Source organism: Uloborus diversus, chromosome 9 (assembly GCF_026930045.1).
Source record: "Uloborus diversus isolate 005 chromosome 9, Udiv.v.3.1, whole genome shotgun sequence".
NCBI lineage: Eukaryota > Metazoa > Arthropoda > Arachnida > Araneae > Uloboridae > Uloborus > Uloborus diversus.
Genome location: NC_072739.1, coordinates 127927044 through 127948897, shown reverse-complemented (window position 1 = coordinate 127948897; position 21854 = coordinate 127927044). Strand labels below are relative to the sequence as shown.

Sequence of the window (21854 nt, the reverse complement as noted above, 5' to 3'; positions counted from 1 at the left end):
GGAATTTTTTTTAACCAAAAGGGTATGAACCCTGTACTTTTTTCAAATTCTCGTTCTAAAACAATTTTATGTTTTGCTTTAAATCTTGTTCTGAAAGTATTTTAAAAAAAAACCCACGCCATAATGTATGTTTTTTTTACATAAACCCTCCAAGGTCGTTCCGATCCTAATTGATTCCCAATTAACTCAAACAGCTTTTATTCTGAAAATCGTCAAAATAGGAAAACAAATTAATTAATTTAAAACTTGAATAAGCAACTTGTTTTTGACCGCACAAAGCCCCCCCCCCGCCCCGTTTTATCATTCCTTTGCCATAGTCAACGTTCCATGTTGTCCCATAAATCCTGTATTTCATTAAAAATCCTATACATCATTGAAAATAGAAAGAAAAAAAACTACATTTCTATACACTATATCTTATATTTCTTGTTAGCATTGCTTTAGCATCACTTTCATAATATTTGTTTCAGAAAATACGAATCGAAATCGCCCTCCTCCCCCCATTCTTGTACTAGAGCGCTGTTTTCAAAACCAGGGGCGTAGCTAAGGGGGGGGTTTTGGGGACAAAACCCCCCCCGAAAAGTTAGTCTCAAAAAAAAAAAAGAGAAAAAGAAGAGAGAAGAGAAAGAAAAAAAAGAAGAAAAGGGAAAAATTCCAAGCGATTATACATATATATATTATATATGTATATATATATTTTATATATATATATATATATATATATATATATATATATATATATATATATATATATATATATAAGAAGTAACCCCCCCCCGAAAGTCGGGTCTAGCTACGCCACTGTTCAAAACCTGGTAAAACTGGTGGCCACCAAGTTTTTTGAGTCTAGTGGCCATTGGCCACTTGAAAATTTTCTGAATCTTGAGGTCTACAACAGAGTCGCAAATTTTTCTTCCGAATGTACAGCTTTGCCTTGTTTGGAATAGTAGTTTCCACAGCCTTTTACTTTTTGCTGTTTGCTTTTGTAAAATTTTGAAAAATTTTAATTACTGCAAAATGTGTTTCTCTCTCTCTCTTTTTTTTAAACAAATATATATTGTTGTCACAGAGCACTTTAAGGAAACAAAAGTAAGTACAAGTAACAGAACAACTTTTATTAAGTAAAATACAGAAACAAGCATTATTTTTACAACATAGCCAGGGAACAGAACAATAAGCAAAAAAAAAAGCGCATGATATAATAGCAACAAACTCTTGCCAATACAAATTCTCTGTATTTATTATTTTTTTTTATATTAGAATTAATTTAATATTTGTTAGTACTTGATGTTGAGTTAACTGTTGCTTCTTGTCACCTATGTATTTTATTAATATTTTCTATTTAATAGGCACTTATGGGTTTCCAAAACATAGAAGTGATTGACATGGACATCATTGAAGTTTCCAATTTAAACAGACAGTTTCTTTTCAGGTTTGAATTATTTTAAAAAAAATGTTTCATTCATTTTTTGTCATGAATTCAAAATAGTATAGTCTGTGGAAAATTACAACATAGAAATGCATATGCGGTCTTGTCTCTGTCGCGGATTCTTGTCCATTTATAGCGAAACTTGTCTATTACATATTAGCCATAATTCATCCATCATTTTAAATATTTTGTTACAATATTGCAGCTGTAAGGACATTTTTATCTGGTTCTTTTATTACTATGGGGAGGGTGGGGGGGGGGGGGAGGTCCTTCCCAGGTGACTCTTATTGGGGAGGGTACTCAAAGTGGATTAAGAATTTTTTAAAAATATAAATACTTTAATTCTGAAGACCCACCCCCCTCACCTAAATATCTTAAATTATGTTTAATCAATCAAATTTCAACAATAATAGAACTCAATATTGTAAGGAGGTTGCAGCTGCATGTGCGTCTAGATCTTACTCGAAATTCATTAGTAAATTACACTTGACTCTTAATTAAAACATCCGTTACACACCAAAAATAAAAATAAGTTGTTTCTAAAAAATAGTACAAACGTTGCATTTTCATGTGACATTAAAAGTTTTGGTACAGATGTGATCCCCCCCCCCCCCCCCATTGGCGACATCCGATTTTTTGCACAAAATTAAAATATTTTTCTGGCTAAAGAGGCGATATTTTTTTAAGCATAGACTCCCTGGCAAAACTAAACTGTGTTTGGCAACCCGAGGGGCAATCTTAGTTCTGTTCAAACTTGTTTACTTGTTATCAGTTTCACGCAGGAGAGATTCTTGTTTTTTCGTGCAATATACCTTACAGGAAAGCTTATTTTGTGTTAGTTTAAATTCAATAGTTGTGTTTTGATGAATACATATTAGAAAATGCCAGTTTCTTGAAACTTGAACGTTAATTAAAAGTAATCTCCAACTTGGTGTGTATCTGTAGGGTGCCATTGTCATATGTTGTTTTGTTTCAGACTGAGTGTGAGTATTTATACGATAAATAGGTTCGTTCTTTTTTTTTAGAATTTAAAAAAAAAAAAAACTCTAACTTCCAAAATTCTTTGTTTTTACAAAATCTTGAGGATTTTTTGTAGTTTTAAACTTTATTTTTACAGTATGTAAATTAATTTTACGAAAATAGTATGGTTATTTTATTCTAAAAGTGAATTCTTATCAATGCCACGAATTATTTAGACATATTTTTTAAACGTGCCTCCTTTAGGTACTGAGTTTCTGAAAATAAGTTGACTCTAGCATTTTATAAAAATATGAAGGGGTTGTTTTATGTAAAATATCATAGGTATTTTGAAGGCATGTCTGGATGGCAAATTAATGCATGGGATTTTTGTATTGTTTATGTTTGGGATGTTCTGTTGAGACATTTCTACTTTTCATACATCGAAATTTGAGTAACTAAGCGTTTTTGTGGCTGAAATAGTTATTCATTTTGGGGATGTTTTCCGCTTTAAACATCTCAATTTGAATCACTTTGATCTTTTTAGAAGAGTGTGAGAAAAGTTTTTGTTTGATGAAATGCATGTTGGAAAATAGCTTTTATTTCTATTGGTACATATTTCATTGGTGAGCTGTTATAGTAATTTGTTAATTTAAGCATTTTAAATACTTTCTAGTAGTTTTTCTTTGTGCACAAAAACTTTCTAGTTTCTGATATTTTTGAAGGTTATATTCGCAATGATTTTTGTTGTAGTTTTATATTGTTTTTATGTATATTGTGTTCTGAAGTGCTTTGATGATGTTTTTTTTATCTGAATTTTTCCTGTTGGAGCTAAAAAAGCATCACTAACAATGATGTATGATATATGTTGTCATACATTGCTTTCTTGGCGACACTTTCTTCGCGCCAACAGGGAAAAGTTTGTTAGGCATAAATGCCTGTTAATAACAACAGTAAATAATCCTATCTCATCACCTCACAACACCAATAGTAAAAGAATGTTTTTCCTTACTTATAATGTATTACCAATCATTCTGCATGACTGGGGTAAAAGAATCTTATCAGCACTCATTCACATTGGTCGAATCGACCGAATGTTTGTTTCACCTTCGTTCACCCTTGGCGGGAACTCCGTTGTGGATGACGTCATAGAAAGCTTCTAGAAGGAATCTGATGGCACGTGTGCTTAACGATAGCAGTGATGTGTCCGTTCACGTGACTCGGATATGCTAATGACCCGGGGGGATATTTAAACTGCTCGCGGCTTTAGTTCTCTCTCTCTTCGATCATCTCTTGTTGTAGGCGGTCGCTCGATCGGTATGCGAACTTGCTTGTTCGTGCCGTTTGCACTTTATTAGAAGTGAATTAGCTGGACTTAGCTTATTTCCCAATGGGTCTACTTCATCAAAGTTTTTAGTCAATAGTCATGCAGTTTGCGTTGCACTGTTAGTTATCTCATGCAGAAGTAGCATGTAAAGAGATTATGTTGTTAGTATTTATTTTTATCATTTACAGCGTGTTTTTATCTATTTATATTATCGTTTAAATAAACTTCATGAAAGTTAGAAATAGTTTGTCAAGTTCTTATTTCCGAACTCACTCTGCTAATATCAAAGAAACATTGGGGAGATATTATTAGATTAGAAATTCTCCCCAACACGGGTTATGGGCCCAGTCCCTTTCCTGTGCAGACCTAGTGAAAATATTTTTGGATAAGACTAGGAAATGATAAAGAGTGTACATGCATCTGTAAAAAGGCGGGGTTGTACTGCTGCCAAAAGTACATGTACCGTTGGATGATGTACATTTCGATATTTTTCAGAAATTTTGAAATTTTTTTTTTTGGAAGCTGCAAATTCGATGACCCATCTGAAGATGAAGTTATTGGAATGTTGAGATGGGGGGGGCGACCAAGATAGATGCGACTTAAAAGATTTTACCAAAATTCAAGAATACTAAAGTTTGAAAAAAAAAGAAAAATGGCAAATTTCGCGATTCAGATTGAAAAGCTCAACAACATGAATTACCTCGAATGGTCGACGAATATGAAGTTCCTTCTCATGGAACGGAATGTATGGGACATTACTAACGGAAAAGAGAAAGAACCAGTCATTAATGAGTAGACGAATGTAACAGAAAAGGATGTGAAAGAATTTATTGTGAGGAAGCGAACTGCAGTCTCTCTAATCTTCTTGAATATTGAACAAAATCTAAGAAAAATAGTTGAAACTATAGAAGATCCATGCGAATCTTGGAAGAAGCTAAAATTACATTTTTTTCCGGAGAATAGATGTATAAGTATGCAACTCTTCATTGAGCTGAATCAATGCAAGAAAGAGAATGGAGAAAAGCTAAATTTATTCGCGGCGCGTCTGCAGAGAATTTTCGACAAAATCAAAGTTGCTTATCCGAATTTCCCGGAGGACTGTATTTCTTTTAAATTACTGCAAAGTTTACCAGAAACGTATGATCATCTGATTCAACAGATTTTGATGAGGAAAAATGAAGATTTCACATTCGAGAAAATCCTGGTTGACCTAATTATTGAAGAAAACCGTCAAGAAATGAAAGAAGAGAAGACAAATGAGATGCAGATTTTCCAAGTTAAATCTAAAATTCGATGTTACAAGTGTCATGAAGATGGGCATATAAGAAGCAGATGCCCTTATGTCAAAAATGAAGACCGTCAAAGATTGACATCACAAGAAAGAAATAAAAGGGGAAACCAGCACCAATCCCGGAAAGAATGGAGGGAAGAAGGTACGGGCCCAAGGAGTAGAAATCGCCGATGGAGTTCTAGAAGGAAGTTGCAAGAGCGTCGCCGATCACCTTCAAATAATAGATGTGAGTATCCTTTGTATTTCTTGTCAGAGGCAAATCTTAGTCAGACCCAAGATAAAGGGAATACATTTATTTTTGACACTGCCGCATCAAATCACTGTTGCTCAAATAAGAACTGGTTTAGGACATTTGAACCCCTAAATGATGTAAACATGGCTGTTGCCGTGAAAAAGCAAACTTTCCCGATTGAGGGAAAAGGGGAAATCAAAGTTAAGTTCGGTAAAAGAACTGTAATTCTCAAAGATGTAATGTATTCTCCCCGTTTGAGACGAAATATTTTGTCTGGCACCAAGTTTGACCAGGGTGGTGCAAAATTTAAAGGTGGGGGAGGTTTCGTGGAGGTATCCGACAAACAGGGATTAATTTTTAAAGCTGAACTCAATAATGGAGTTTATAATGTTAATTGTAAAAAGTTTAAAAATTCTCCTAGTTCTAGTCATGTAAATAGAGAACCTTCGGTAGAATGCTGTCAAAGTGACATTGAAACTTGGCATAAACGCTGTGGACACGTCAACACTGAAAGTATTCGTAAAACTAGTCATCTTTCAGCTGTTCGTGGCCTACCTAAGTTTAAACACGTTAAATTAAACTGTGATGTTTGTAAATTAGGAAAATTTAAGCGTGTTAGTTTCAAGTCAATTGATAGAGTAAGAAGTACCCAGCCATTGCAATTATTGCATATGGATGTTTGGGGAAAATGTGAAGTAGAGGGTAGAAACGGAGAAAATTATTTTCTTTCTATTATTGATGACTATTCTAAAAGGTGTTCATTGTATCCTATTAAGTCAAAAAGTCAAGTTCCGGGAATTGTAAAACAACATATTCTGAGAGCCGAAAGATTTATCGGCAAAAAGGTTGTCAGTATCAGATCTGATAACGGGACGGAATTTGTAAATCAGGAACTAGACGGGTTTTGTCAAAATATGGGTATACATCATGAACTCACAAATGTGTACACACCAGAGCAAAATGGATTAATTGAAAATTTTAACCGCACAGTAACAAATAGTGCACGCGTTTTGTTAAAAGAAAGTGGTTTGCCAAACAATTTTTGGCCCGACGCGATGTTATATTTTGTATACACATGGAATAGGATTTGTCATTCAAGTCAAGAAAAGACTCCTTTTGAACTTTACGGGGGAAGAAAACCGTCTGTAAGACATTTAAAAGCATTCGGAACTACTTGTTTTGCCGGTATCCCACGACAATTAAGAAAGAAACTAGACCTAAAAGCCGAAAAAGGCGTTTTAATCGGATACGCGTTCAATCGTAAAGGATTTCGCGTTTATTTTTCAGACAAAGATAAAGTCATTGAAACAATCAACGTATCTTTCAAAGAGAACTCCTTTTTCAAGGACGAATTTACTTCCGAGCAGGAATCGCGCGGAAAAGAAAATACCCTTTTCTGGCCTCTTTCGCCTCAGGCAGAAGATAAGAATTCTTCGGAAGAAAGCGAAGATTCGAATCGCTTCAGAGAATTAGATGTTGAAAGTAGCTCTGAAGGGGGGGCGGAAAGTTCAGACAGTGAGGGGGATGATTCTAGTCGCAAACCAATGCGGGAAGCTAGGTGGATTCGGAAATTTGTCCCTAGACCTGATGGTTCAAGAAATGACGTATATTATTTTGAAAAGGGGAATAGCAAAAGATTAAGATCGTTGAATGATGTTCAAAAATATTGTCTTCGTGAAAACATAGCGTATGATCCGGAATTATTTAATTTTAAAGGCAATGATGATTTTCAGGGTGAAGTTTCAAATCATTCTAAAATTTTAACTCATGTTTCCTGACTAGACACAGAAATTCAAGTCCCTAGAACATATAAACAGTCATTAAAATCTAATGAAAGGGGGGAATGGCAAAAATCAATGGAAATTGAAATAGGCACTATGCGTAAAAGAAATGTTTGGAATTTAGTCAAATTACGGAAAATGTTAATCCTATCGGATGTAGATGGGTTTATAATTTAAAGAAAGGTGAAAATGGTGAAGTTTATAAAAGTAGACTAGTCGCACAGGGGACTAATCAAGTGAGGGGACTAGATTTTGATCTAACCTTCTGCCCAGTAGTCTGCTTTAGTACCATTCGCTTTTTCTTTTCTTTGTTGGTATCAAGAGAAAATTGGCTACATATCCAATGTGACGTTAAAAGTGCGTACCTATATGCTCCTATTGATGAAATAATATATATGAAGCAACCCCCAGGTTTTATTGAGAAGGGAAAAGAAAATTATGTGTGCAAATTGAATAAAGCTATATACGGCCTGCACCAAAGCGGTCGTCTGTGGTTTTATGAAATTGAAAATATATTGCTTAAAATTGGTTTTCATAAATTTTTATCATGTAATTGTGTTTATTATACTGATAATGTGATTTTACTCTTATATGTGGATGACATTGTGTTATTCAGTAAGAAGGACAGGGATATTAAAGATGCTTTGAATTTACTTCAAAAACATGTTGAAATTAAAATTTTAGGTAAAACTAAAAAGCTACTAGGTGTAGAATTTGAAAATGAAGGAAATGGCTTAAATTTACATCAAACTGAATACATTCGTGTAGTTTATGAAAGATTTAGTAAATTCAAAATTCCTATTTCTTCTTTACCTATTAGTAAAGGATGTGTTTATTCAAAGTTAAACTGTCCTACTACTCCAGCTGAGATTGACGAAATGTCAAAATATCCATACAAGAGTTTATTAGGGTGTTTATCATTTATTTCTAGTAGAACACGTCCTGATATATCATATGCTGTTAACATTTTCAGCCAATTTCAAAGCAACCCAGGAATTGTACACTGGGATGGATTGTTGAAATTACTAGGATATGTTTATCATACTAAAGATTTAAAATTAAACTTAAAATGTGAAAATGTTCAACTTATAACTTTTTCGGATGCTGATTTCGCTACAAATAAAGATGATAGAACCTCATTAGGCGGTCAACTTGTTTTACTTGATAAAGCTCCAATTGAATGGCGCACGTTCAAAGAACGAAGCGTTAGCCTTTCAACGATGGAAGCTGAATTTATTGCCATGACCGAATGTGCAAAAGAACTCATGTGGTTTGATCGTATAATTGACGAATGCATCAAAATAAAAATTGTTAAAAGTTGTAAAATTAAATCTATTTTGTATGTGGATAATCAGGCTACGTTAGATTTTGTTAAATCGCCTATCGAAAATCATCGTAGTAAACACATTGATATCAAATTGTTTTTCATTCGGGATTTAGTTCATAAAAATATTTTTAACGTGAGATATGTCAAAAGCAAAGATAACCTGTCGGATATATTCACGAAACCTCTCACCCGATTAGAAATTCAAAGATTTATTGAAAATTTTTTTTGTACAAATATAATATAATTTAGAAACATTTTTTAGAAATTTTTGAAAATTGTTTAATGTACTTAAAATTTTTCTTCTTTGCATCATGTTTTGTGAAATGTTTTTGCAAGTTCTAACAATTTAATTGTCCACCTGAATGTTTCGGTGGCTTTTTCTCCCTATCAACCGGGTTGCGAACAGCTTTTTGTTACGTCTCGTTAAAAGTGAATGTAATTGTCAGAATCTTCCCGGGAGTTAGGATAGAGTGAGTTTATTGTTGCATGAAGGTCTATCGCGGGTGTATTTGTTTTTCATTTTGTGAGACCCTATTTTGAATATTGGAAACACCACTAGTTCCCGTTAGAATTTGTAATTTTCCTTCATTGAATATATTATGGTGCAAAAATGTTATTAAAAAAAAAAAAATTTTTTTTGAATTGGTAAAAATGAAATTTTAATCAGTTAAAATTATCAGACAGTCTTTAAGTATAGAAAGGGAGCATTTTTTTTTGATGATTTTTAGTGATCTATTTGTAAATGAAATGATTTAGTGAGAAATGGATAGTTAGTAAAAGAGCTTATTTACATTTCGTTATAAACATTTCTCAATATATGCTTATACTATATTTTCTAGACTGTGATATTTTATATGCTGATTCGAACAGTTACTGTGGGTTTTTATTTTATATTTCAGATTAACCTACTGTCATTGTTATAAATAAAATCGGAAAAATGATTGAAAAAATTATAATGGACTTTGATCAAAAATTTGTTTTCGAACTTTTGGTGAAAATTCGTGGAAAACGTACTATGAGTTACGACGTACGAGAGAGTACGAAAGAAAAAAAAAAGGGACATTTCAAGATGATTGTTCTTTGAACTTTTGAATTTTTTTCAGCAAAGTGTGTTGCATGTTGTGTTTTTCTCAATTTTTGAGATTCTAGATCTATATTGGAAGTTCGTAATATAGAGTCAAGTTTATATTTTAAAAATTGTTCATTGTTTTTTCTCATATAATTATTAATATGTGGAAATTGTGTTAATGTCTAAATGGAAGTTAAATTTTTTTTTAAATGTTTTCATTGTGAGATGATGAGAGGGGGGGCCTTGTTAGGCATAAATGCCTGTTAATAACAACAGTAAATAATCCTATCTCATCACCTCACAACACCAATAGTAAAAGAATGTTTTTCCTTACTTATAATGTATTACCAATCATTCTGCATGACTGGGGTAAAAGAATCTTATCAGCACTCATTCACATTGGTCGAATCGACCGAATGTTTGTTTCACCTTCGTTCACCCTTGGCGGGAACTCCGTTGTGGATGACGTCATAGAAAGCTTCTAGAAGGAATCTGATGGCACGTGTGCTTAACGATAGCAGTGATGTGTCCGTTCACGTGACTCGGATATGCTAATGACCCGGGGGGATATTTAAACTGCTCGCGGCTTTAGTTCTCTCTCTCTTCGATCATCTCTTGTTGTAGGCGGTCGCTCGATCGGTATGCGAACTTGCTTGTTCGTGCCGTTTGCACTTTATTAGAAGTGAATTAGCTGGACTTAGCTTATTTCCCAATGGGTCTACTTCATCAAAGTTTTTAGTCAATAGTCATGCAGTTTGCGTTGCACTGTTAGTTATCTCATGCAGAAATAGCATGTAAAGAGATTATGTTGTTAGTATTTATTTTTAACATTTACAGCGTGTTTTTATCTATTTATATTATCGTTTAAATAAACTTCATGAAAGTTAGAAATAGTTTGTCAAGTTCTTATTTCCGAACTCACTCTGCTAATATCAAAGAAACATTGGGGAGATATTATTAGATTAGAAATTCTCCCCAACAAGCCAAGGGTGGGGTATACATACTTGCCAACTCTACTGTTTTAAACGGCAAACTCCCGTTTTTTGCTTCCATCTCCCAATTTCCCGTTTTTTACCATTTTTTCCGTTTTTGCAATTTTTTCAATCAATCATAAAAAGTTTTGGTTTCTTTTCAATAGATGGCGCCCTTTTCTTGTCATCCACCAAGGTCAGGGAAAAAGAATTTTTCCAACTAATAACTCATTTAGTAAAAATTTATTTTTGGGAGCTTTCGATATTGCATGTTCAACAAAACATGTGCTTTGCCAAAAATTGCAGCAAATTTCAATCTTTTTGCATTTTGAAAATGTTTCAATTATTTTGAAAGTTTGAAGTTATTTTGACATGTGCCACCCAATACCTACTCATTTTATATTTTATTTTCATAAAATATTCTTTTTTTTTTTTTGGATATTAATAATTAAATTTTTGTAGCGACTTTTTTGGTACAGACTATGGAATGTACGAAACTTTAAGCAAATTCACTCATTATTTGGATTTCCTTTGCAGTACTTTTTTTCTTGCTGCTACCAATTAGCTTAGATCTGCAAAAAATCCCCATTTCACTTTAAATTTAGTATTCATGTTATTTAAAAGCATAATTTAATAATTTTGTTGTGAAATATGTCGCTGATGAATCACCTATATACCTCTAGTGGAATCGCCTGTTTTTTTTCCTTCAAAAGTTGGCAAGTATGGGTAGATGACATTAGTTCCAAAGTTTTTTTTTTCAGGAGGAGGAGGAGGAGGGAGGGGCAAAGGTACCACATATTACTGTTCTAAGGAGGGGGGGGGGGACACTCATGCTGGGAATACCACTGATCTCTTGGACTTCACTATAAATGTGCTCAACTATATATATCCTTCCCCTAATGTTGAAAAAAATATTTTTTGTAGTTAACTATAACACTTTATTACAAATGTTGCTAACTGCTACTACTTTTCTAAATGTGAATGACTACAAACAACTTTTGAAATGCAGTTGCTACTTTACTTTTAGGAAATAGATTTTGCTTAGTATTCAAGTTACTTATGCTCATAAAAATCAAAGAGAAATAAAATGGAAGATACAATTTTCAAAAAATGGTTTTAGAGTAATAAATTAGCTCATTTAAACATAATTATTTCATTAAGAATTATCTATTCATGTTTTTTGCATCGACTTTGTTTCTTTTAATTTTAAGCCTTTTTTTTTCGCAATTTCTATCGTTCAACCTTCAACTTTTTTAAGAATACGCCAAGTGATGGAAAAGTATCTGAATCTTAGTATATTTATAAAACATCTTTAGAACTGCATTGTGTGAATCAGTTTTTCGGAAGCTTTTAAATGAAGTATTCAATTTATTTCCCAATTTCTAAGTGTCAAAAATAATAAGTTTGGTTTTGTTAAGATGTTTAAATAGTTAAAATGCTACTAGGCATAATTTCTGTACCTCAGAGCCAGAAGGACGTAAGTCACATTATGATAATTTTGCAAGAGAGACGAGAAACTTTTTGGAGAAAAAGATGGGATGCGCGCTCTTTTAACCCTGGTAAAAAATTGGAAAGGATTTCTTTTTAAGAACTGCATTCACATGGCTCAATGCAGAATCTGCTTCTACATACAATACACTAATAAACGTAAAATCACAATTTTTGGACTTACCTCAGTCTGGTTGGACTTCTCTCAATACAGATTTGTACTTTTATAGTAATCATTTTTTTTTTGCTTTTCTAGATTTGCTTATGTACATCTTATACATTTTGAGCTTGTTATTTAGTGCCCTTAATCCTTTTCGTCCACTTCTCAGTATTAAAACAACTGTTGTCAGGTGGATTATGTTCACTTAGGTTTTAGTACTAAAGCTATAATGTTTATTTATTAACGTTGTTATTTTAGCTTTCTAAATATATTTTAGCATTGTGTTTTATGATTTTCTATGTTAATAAATCTTTATCTTTAGAGAAATATCCTTGATAATCAGAATAGTTTCAAAATCAATTTCTTAAATGAATAAGCAAATTTAGCCTTCTAAAATTTTAATTTCTTGATTTCTGTATGTAGTGGAACATTTGAATAATCTATATACAGTCAATTTGCGATTACTCGAAGTCTGATAACTCGAATATCACTATAACTCGAAGTTTTTATCGAGTCCCAATCGCTTTGTCTTTAATTCCATGCTAATTATTCTCAATGTCTCGAAATGAATTTCCTTTAACTCAAAGTGTTTTCAAAGATGACTTGAAATTTATTTCGAAAGAACCAACAAAAAAAGAAAAAAAATATATTCAAGTGACAATGAGAGAAAAATTAATTCACCTTCACATGTAATTCTTGCACATTTGACCTCTAAAGCAAGGAGAACACCTGTTTAGCCTATGTGCGATAAAGGAGTTGCACATGCGGAAATCAGTATAGCTTGTTTTCTTTTGCTGCACTGTACTGTTTACACTTAGACATGTTGTTGGACTACAAATCTGCTTTTAAGCTGTTAAGTTGCCAAGTCAACTTATTGTACCTTTATTCAAAGGCTGACCGTTCCACTTCATTCTTTAGTTCGATCATTTGCTGATAAGTTCCCGAGAGAGAGAGAGTTTTCTTTAGATGTCTAAGTGAAAGCTAAAAACCGCGGATTTAGAAAGTAAAGTAAATTTTTATTTATAACATTGAAATCAATCCAGCAATCAGAAAGAAAGATAATGCATTGAAATGTGGCTCCAAATACTCTGTCCACGATATTAAAAGAAAAACTTCAAAAGCGGTACAAATCCATGAATCCGAATTCCAAACGAATAAAGATATGCACATTTTCTGAAGTAAAATCAGCTCTATTCAAGTGGTTCCATCAGTATCGAGTTCAAGACCATGCCATTCCTATAAATAGATAATTGTGTGAGAAAGGAACGAATTTTGCTATATTATTGAACCGAGAAAATTTCTATGCCAGTGGTGGATGGATGGAGATGTTCAAGACCAGACACAACTTTGTCTTCAGAACTCTTCACGGAGAAACTATATTGTGCTTAAAACATTTAAGATCTGTAATTTTTTTTGTTATATTTGCACATGTTAATTAAAATATTCTATGGTTTTTTAATATTAAAATGTCGAAAACCGAAACTAGCGGTAAGTCGAACTTTCGATAAGTCGAAATTTTTCGTCGGTCCCTTTAGATTCGAGTTATTGAGAATTGACTGTACAGGGTGTGGAGAAAGTTCCCACAATTTTATTGGATATTTCAATAGGCTGTAACTAACACATAATTCAACAAATTAACAAGGTAAAACAATAAAAACTCTTCATTGAAACAATAATAATAACATTAAACAAAAAAATTATAGCAATTGTTCAAAATTGGCTCCTTAGACTTCAATACATTTACGGAGCCGCAGTCTGAAATTGCCGACGATGCTCGTACACGCATCCACCGTTATCTCATTCCAGGCATTTTGCAGTGGTTGGATGACCATTGCGTGGACGGTAGGCAGTTCCTCCAGTTTCATTGTAGCGTTTCACAGCGTCATAGACTGTTTTACTCTTGAATCCAGTCATTCCAATAATATCAGCTGTTTTCATTCCCTTCTTGTGTAATTCAACGACAGTAACACACACATTTTTACGATTCATTGCTGTTGGGCTAAATGCCTTTATTTTTGTTTCTTGAAGGATTTCACCAATATTGTTTAAAAAAAAAAACATTTTGTAACTTACCTTTTCCCATTCCGGGAAAAACCTTGCACGGGAAATCCCATCCACCTGCCACCGACACTCAAATGTTCGAGTTTGAATCGGAAGTGTTCGGAAAAATATGTGGCACGCTATGATTGGTTGCCGTCATTCGGCAGACGTCGGTAAACTTCCGGCAAAGCACATGTCGATCACATGAAATAACCATGTTGAGGTGTTGGGTGCTGAATGTCGAATTAAATAAGAATTGTGCAACCTGCAAGCTGCGTTTTTTCGGGTTGAGTTGTTCTTGCAATATGCAAATAAGGTAACGTCACATTGTTACGAGCAAGGTCGGATCTGGCTATAAATACTTTGACCGGCCGTACTCGATGGCTACTTTTTTCTCTCACTTGTCTCCTCGTCTTGTGTTGTTTGTGTTTGTAAATGTGTTCGTCCATGTCATCATAAGTTTTTGCTACTGGCCTCTTAGGTGAGGTCTGATCTTTTCTGAATGATTCACTATTGATGTCTTCAGTTTTGGAAGCGCGTGCTGCCATGACGTCCATAAAAGTGAAAAGTTATAGTTCAATTTAAGTGGGTTGTTTGGTCTCCAAAGAAAAGGGATCGTGTCCATCTTCGATATTTTTCCCTGATATGGTGAACTTGGCTCCTAAGGTGTGAACTGACCAGCGTGCAATTCTAGGGAGATTGCGATGCCGTCCTTCTACCTGTGGGGATTCACTATGGAACATCGACAGGACTTTTTGACACCTGCATGGACTTATTGTAAGATCTTTTGATTTAACATAATTTAATTTTTCTTCGGAGGACCAAATTATTGTATTGTAACCATTTTATAATATATGTTAAATAAATGTTTTTCAGTGTAAAGAATGATTCATGTTTTATTTTCTTCGGGCAGACCACTCCCTCAAATTTTCAGTTGGAAATGAGTTGCCTAATTTTCAGCTTAGCTGTAGGCTATTAGCTCTATAACATCTAAAATTATATCCAACAATTGCTCACTAACTCAATGAACTAACAAAGAACAAATAATTAAACCTCAAATACTTTTAATGCCAATAAACATACGTTTTTAACGCCAAAAAAACGTTTTAAACAAAATTGTGGGAACTTTCTCCGCACCCTGTATTTTAGTTTCTATAATGTTATGGAATAGGATTGTATAGGAATGAAAAAAATTGAAATATAATATGATTAATATTTTAAATTCTATTATAGGGCTTCTGATGTGGGAAAACCAAAAGCAGAAGTGGCTGCTGCTCACATCAATGAGCGCATTGAAGGCTGTAAAGTAATTCCGTATCCTTTGAGGTTGGATTTCAGTTCTTTGAATTTTAATTGATCCTGGGGAAATTCAGCGATGCCCTCCATCATATTTAAAAACTTTATTTTAGATAAGTATAAAAATTATCAATTTATCAAGTTTATTGCACAGATTACCAAATATGAAATCAAAATATTTTTGAATTTTGTTGAAAGGCTATCATCCTATTAAAATCCGAACAACTTTAAAAAATTTAATAGCAAGGCCCCAGTTTAGTCTCATGTTTGTGATCAGCATTAAAATTAGACCTCATAATTCAATTGTTATATAATTTCATTTCGCCCTTGCTTTACAATTAACTTGAGAAAAAATTAACTCCATAATGTTAAAATATTTTTTGTTATTTTGCTTATGCTGCATAAAATATCATAGTTATAGTGGGTTTAATGATTTAGTTTTTAATGAGAAATAAAATTAATATTTGGAAAAAATTGATCTGAAATGTGTTTTGTATGAGAGATTAAACTGTTGGAACTTTAATTATGGGTATCTAAAATTTAAGTTAATATTGTTCCTTTTTTTTTTTTTTGCTCTGCTTAAAAATAGATTTTGTATCCATTTTAAGCCCTCTACATCATTGTTGCATGTATAAAATTCCTACCACAAGCAAATGCAAATCCGGAAAGGAGGCATGATCCCCCTCTTAAGCGGCCAAATATAGTGTAAAACTGCATTTTGGGGACCTATATTTCGAAATTCTGCACTTTGAATATTGCACTTTGACCCCCCTTTCTGATAACCACTCTCTCCAAAATTAAAAGCTTAAACCACATTCCACCCCAGGTAAAACTGGGAAATCTCTCTTAACAAAAACCATAGTATTTTGCAAGAAGTTACTGAAACTTACATATTATAACGAGTAACATGAGACATTTATTTTTTCTCTTTAAAAACACCTTTTTAAAAACAACTTTGATACAGTAGACGCCAGTTAACTGAATCAACCGCTTTAATGAATCAAATTGTCAAAAACAGAACAAAATCCAACTGTATTGAATTAGCCGCTTTTCTGAATCAGCCGCTTTATGGAATCAAAACTGTTTAGAACAAACATGATTCATATAAGCGGCGGCCACTGTATTTGTTTTTATAAATAGGGGAAAAGAGGGCAGATGTGAACAATTTCTTTCATTTTTTAATTTCTCAGAAAATATTATCAATTTCTCACAGAAAGAGGGTCCCCAAGATTAAAGTCTTTAGTGTCATGGAATTTTTTCAGATTTAAAAAAAAATTATTTCTTTACTTTATGGAATTTTTAAAAAATGTCTTCAATCATTCACATGTGCCCCTTCAGGGGGGAACATGTGAACAAGCTTGAGGCACATGTGAGCACGACTGAAAAAGACAGAACGAGCATCATATTTCAACGAAAAACTCGTTATAATGAAGCATATATGTATTTACCAATTACAATCAAGGGTTTGTAACCTATACTGTGTCAGTTTGAAGTGTATAGTAATTGTCATTAAAAAAATATTTTTTTCCGAATTAAGTTTCATAGCATGTTATAATCACTGGATGAACAAGAAAAAATCTTATAAGTCTAAACAATACAAAAAATATTTTATTATGTAAAGTTTATTCTTGTTATATATTCTGTTTAGTTTAAGCTTTATACAGAATATGATAATGAATTTTAAAATTATTATAAACTTCAGTTTTTAGTTAAAGGGAAATATTTTGTCTTTATTTTCCTTGCTAATAGCATACACCACTTAATTTTTTGCCAACTATTTAGTAATAAAAGAATTTAAAAAATTAAAAATAATAAAATATGTAATTTATAATTATGTAATGATACATAACAATAAATTTACAAACTGATTGTTGCAAATAAATAATTATAAATCTTTACATCTCTTTTAATACTTATAATATAATAAGCCTACAATACTGCTAGTTGCTTAATGAAACTCAACCTTTAAACTGACATGTTAAAAATAATGATAACCCTAGATAACATATTTACTTAAAGTTCCTGTTTTTTGGATGAATGTTCTCTATTCTTAATGAATTCAATGTGCTGAGCATGAATATGGCAAGGAATCGATTGAGTTATTATTATTTTGATAACAACTATACAATATTTAGAAAAGTATTTTTATAACTTGTTTAGGGGTATCTTAATCTGCTTATTCTTTCAAATTTTTTAACTGTAGCTGTAGCTTGTAGGTGACAGTAGTTTGTTAGACATCACTAGTTAGCTTGCACTGCTATGGATTAATCCCTTCGTTAATCCATGTTCAGTACATTAAATTCATTAAAAATTAGATACCTTCCTTTGGGAAGATTTTTTTTTCTTTTTGTTGTCCCTTGTGAAAATATTCAGAATTTATATTTGTAGTCAAAAATATAACATTCCAATCAAAGCTCAGAAGTAAACGAAGTGAGCATCATTTTACCCATATTCTTTCTTAACTTTTGTTTTAGTCATTTTGCAAAGATACAAGATTTTGATGAATCATTTTATAGGAGTAAGTTTCTATTCCAAATGTTTTACTTGTTTTCTTTACTAATTTTATTCTTATCATTTAGCTATTACTATAATTTTTAATGATTATTACCTGAATTAATTATTTGAACAAATATTAATTCAATCGGTATGTAGCATGTTTTGGTGATTTAAAGTATTTCAGTTGTATTAATGGTAAATAACGTGGAATGAACTGTAATGCCAGCTTGTATCAAAAATGAAGAAAAGAAAAGTTTGTTTCTGCTATTTGTTAGAAAAAAAGGTAAGATTCCTTGTATGTATGGAAAAAAAAAAGAGAATATTGAATTTAGATAAATTTTTTCTCCAAAATCAAGTAACGTATTATTTTAGTTTGGTATTGAAGTTTCCATAAAGTGACTTTTTCTTCGTACTCACCAAGGGTGAAAGTTTTAAGTCTTTTGACAGACTACTGTCTTTACAAAACAATTTGAGCCAGAGTAAGGTGAAACAGGATAAAATTTGAAAAGTAACAAAAAGCCAGTGAATGGTTACAATCTGGGAAAATTTAAGATAACTTAGCTTTATAATTTAATTTGTATTAAGTGATCATATTTAAGAGTACTATCACTCATTACTTAATGATGAAAAATAAATTATCCTTAAATGAACACAAAGTGAAATAATTTGTTATAAATTAATTTTTTAGTGTGTTAGCAATCATTATTTTTTAGTGTGTTTATATTTTTTACTTTTGAACACTTTGCATAGAAAAGGAGATATTATTTTTAATGCATAAAGTGCCATACTAATTCCCTTAATTTGCTTTAAAAAAACTAAAACTGCCCCTCCCCCCTCCCTTTTTTGTTTTAAAAACTTCCATCTTAAGATTTTCTGCAAATTTCGCTTCGGGTTCTCACTCTTTGATACAAAATGTTCTGATGTGTGAAACTACTTTTTTGATTGTTTTATTGGTAAAATACGTACATAAATATGTTTGGCTTATATGAAGAAGCAAAGGGATTTAAGTGCCAAAAATAAAAATTTGGCTATAACCAGTATAAATGGGAAGAGAATCTCTCGTCTATTTAGTGACAAAAGATGGTGATAGTAGACCTGGCAGATAAGGCATGATTTGGATGAACTTTTCAATGAAAGCCCTCATATCTACAGGTTGAATTTTGCTCTCCTTTTACTCTAAATTTTTCTTTTGTCACTTACATTCCTGCCTCATGTGATGATTCTAAAAGAGTAATTTCAAATGTAATACATTGCAAATTGATTAATATTTGAAATACATCATCTTTAATGTGATTAATTTCATTGGTAGATTTAATCTTGTTGAGTCTTGAAATTATACAATATTAATTAAATATTATTTTGACTAATACTTCGATTTTTGACAGAATTCAACATCATTGTATGTGGCTTGGATTCTATTGTTGCTCGCAGATGGATAAATGGAATGCTGGTATGAGTGCATTGTTTTTTGTTAAAGATATGTTTTTAAAAAAAAAATAAATTATGCTGTGGGAAACTTGTTTGCAATAATAGTAAGAAATTAATTTGCTATTTTCATAAATTAGAAATTTTAATAAATGCTTTTTAAAGGAAATCTATAATTGAGTTTTTTTTCTTTTCAAATTTTAATTGTTGAAATTTATTCAAGAAGAGAAAACATTGATAATATAAGTTTAAGTGTGGGGGGGGGGGGGGCAACAACAGTTGAGCGACACCCTTTTGGGGTGACACCCAAAATGGTTTTAAGATATTACAAAAAAATATATGTACTTCAATTTTGAAAATTCTCCCCCAATGTATTTTAATTTATATTCAGTATATTGAATGATACATATATTATTTTTAGCAGTATTCATCGCTGAATGGGTTCATAATTTATATTTGTCTTTTCATGAACATAAGTTAATTTAAACTTTCCTTACCTCACATATATAAAAACGAGTTTTTCTGAAAATATATTAACCTCAAGGTTACACACAGCATGAAAAGCTTTATGGGCAAGGAGAGAGGAGTGATACCCCAAATTATCACCCCGGGTGACACCTATGTTAGGAACGCGACTGTAAGATTATGGTAAAAGAAACCTTTTAATCTCTCTCACTTGAAAAAAAAAAGTTGATTTTAATTTCCAAATAAGGGAAACAACATTCTTAAAACTAGGTGCAAAGCTTTTGTATTGCTATATTTGAAGTCTATTAAATGCATTCTTTACTTTTTCTCCAATGTATTGCAAGATTTACATTTCTCAAAAACTTTTTTTTTTTTTTTTGTTAAATGTGAAAAGTAATTACTTAATTTGATTTTAGGTTGGAATCAATTCAGATGAGCTAGAAAATGACGGAAACATAATTCCCATGGTCGATGGAGGAACAGAAGGCTTTAAAGGCAATGTGAGGGTAATGATACCAGGTATCACAGCTTGTATTGATTGCACATTAGACCTTTATCCTCCTCAGGTAAACATTTTTTTTTCTTTTTAACCTTTCAAACACTGCCTGATTCTGAAATAATTACATTTTTCATGAAATTAAAATTCAGCTCTGTTAATATAAATATAAAAGTTTATAATTCTACTACCTCCAAAGAAGCAAATAATCATTCATTACTATATGAATTGCGTTCAAAATTGTTGGTTAAAATTCTTATTTTCTCAAAATATCTTCCTTGTATTGCAATGTGTAAGTAACTAACAGAGAGAAAACTTGTATTTAAAACTCAATTTGCTTGTGATTTATTTTTAAAATTAACTTGAGCAGTTTCAATTGTAACAGTCTTAATCAATTCTGGCATTTTCGACTGTTGAATTGAAATAAAAGTGTAATTTTTATTTGGGTATTTTTTTATATTTATTTTTTAATATTACATTTTAATATTTTCACTTTAAAACCAACTAAGATTTTAGTTAATATTAATCATTCTTTAAAAATTCAATTTTTGCCTTTTTAACTTTCTTTTTTAGTTTTCCTTTATTTTATTTTTAAGGTTATAGTTAAAATTAATTTCTTAATTTTGAAGTTGAAATTATACTCTAAGATAGGTAGATCCATTTTGCCAAGATTTTGGTTTACAAGTTTCTTAGTGTCAGTTGAACTCTCTGTTGTATGCTCCTGTTTTAGTTTCATATAACACTGCATGTTCATTTGCAAGATAAATTACATCTAAAGATTATCTGATTCTGCCAATGTGTGAAAATTTGACCGTGAAACATAAGTGTGTGTATTCTTGAAGTATTTCTTCTACTGCTCAAGAAACAATGCTTGAAAATTCAAAATCCTAAAAAGTATAATTGTGACCAAAAATTTTGATTTAGGTCTCATTTAGAGCCAAGATTATTTAATATCTAATTAGCTGCTTTGAAATTGTCAAAACTTTTTACTGAGCTGATGTTAATTTTTTTTTTTTTTTTTTTTTTTTTTTTTTTAATTTTAACTGCAAATTGCAGTTCAAAACTCTTCAAAACAGAAATAAATGCATTTCATTTTTACTTTATTGCTAGCTCCAACAGAAAAGCTAAACCCAACTGAAAACTAATAGGAAAAAAAAAATCTGCTCAATTTTTATTCTTAGTAAAAGGGGTAAAAACAACACAAAGACAAAGCCTTTTTTCTGGAAAAAAAAATGTAAAATTATAGATGTAAAGAAAAAGAAAGAAAGAAAGAAAACATAAGGTATCAAAAGGAATTAAATAATACTTTATTTCAATGTTCAATGTTAGTTAATTTCACCTAGTATGAATTTGTGAGAAAAATGAAAAATTAGTTGTGCATGCAACATGTGCTAGTTTGTTCATGAAAAAATTACCTTACCTACTGTTATGCAACTTACAAATTCATTACTTTGGACACTGCAAAGATTGTTTGTTTGTATCCTGTATACAAATTCACACCCTTATATAAAATTTGACAAACAAAATTAAACTTTTCTGCATTCCCAAGTCAGTGTTGGAGTTTTACTTTAAATTTGCAAAATCTTTCATCTTTGTTTAATTGC

The 21854-nt window shown here is 31.8% G+C and overlaps 1 protein-coding gene across 1 annotated transcript in view; it reads left to right on the top strand.

Annotated features, from left to right (window-relative positions):
* Positions 1–1349: 1349 nt before the first annotated feature.
* The window catches only part of LOC129229337 (NEDD8-activating enzyme E1 catalytic subunit-like), a gene marked incomplete at its 5' end in the record, with an annotated part of 43008 nt that continues 22503 nt past the window's right edge, over positions 1350–21854 (top strand). The window contains 5 exon segments of the mRNA XM_054863630.1: positions 1350–1432; positions 15306–15386; positions 17843–17886; positions 19250–19314; positions 20171–20320. Coding sequence (XP_054719605.1) covers positions 1350–1432; positions 15306–15386; positions 17843–17886; positions 19250–19314; positions 20171–20320 — 423 coding nt within the window.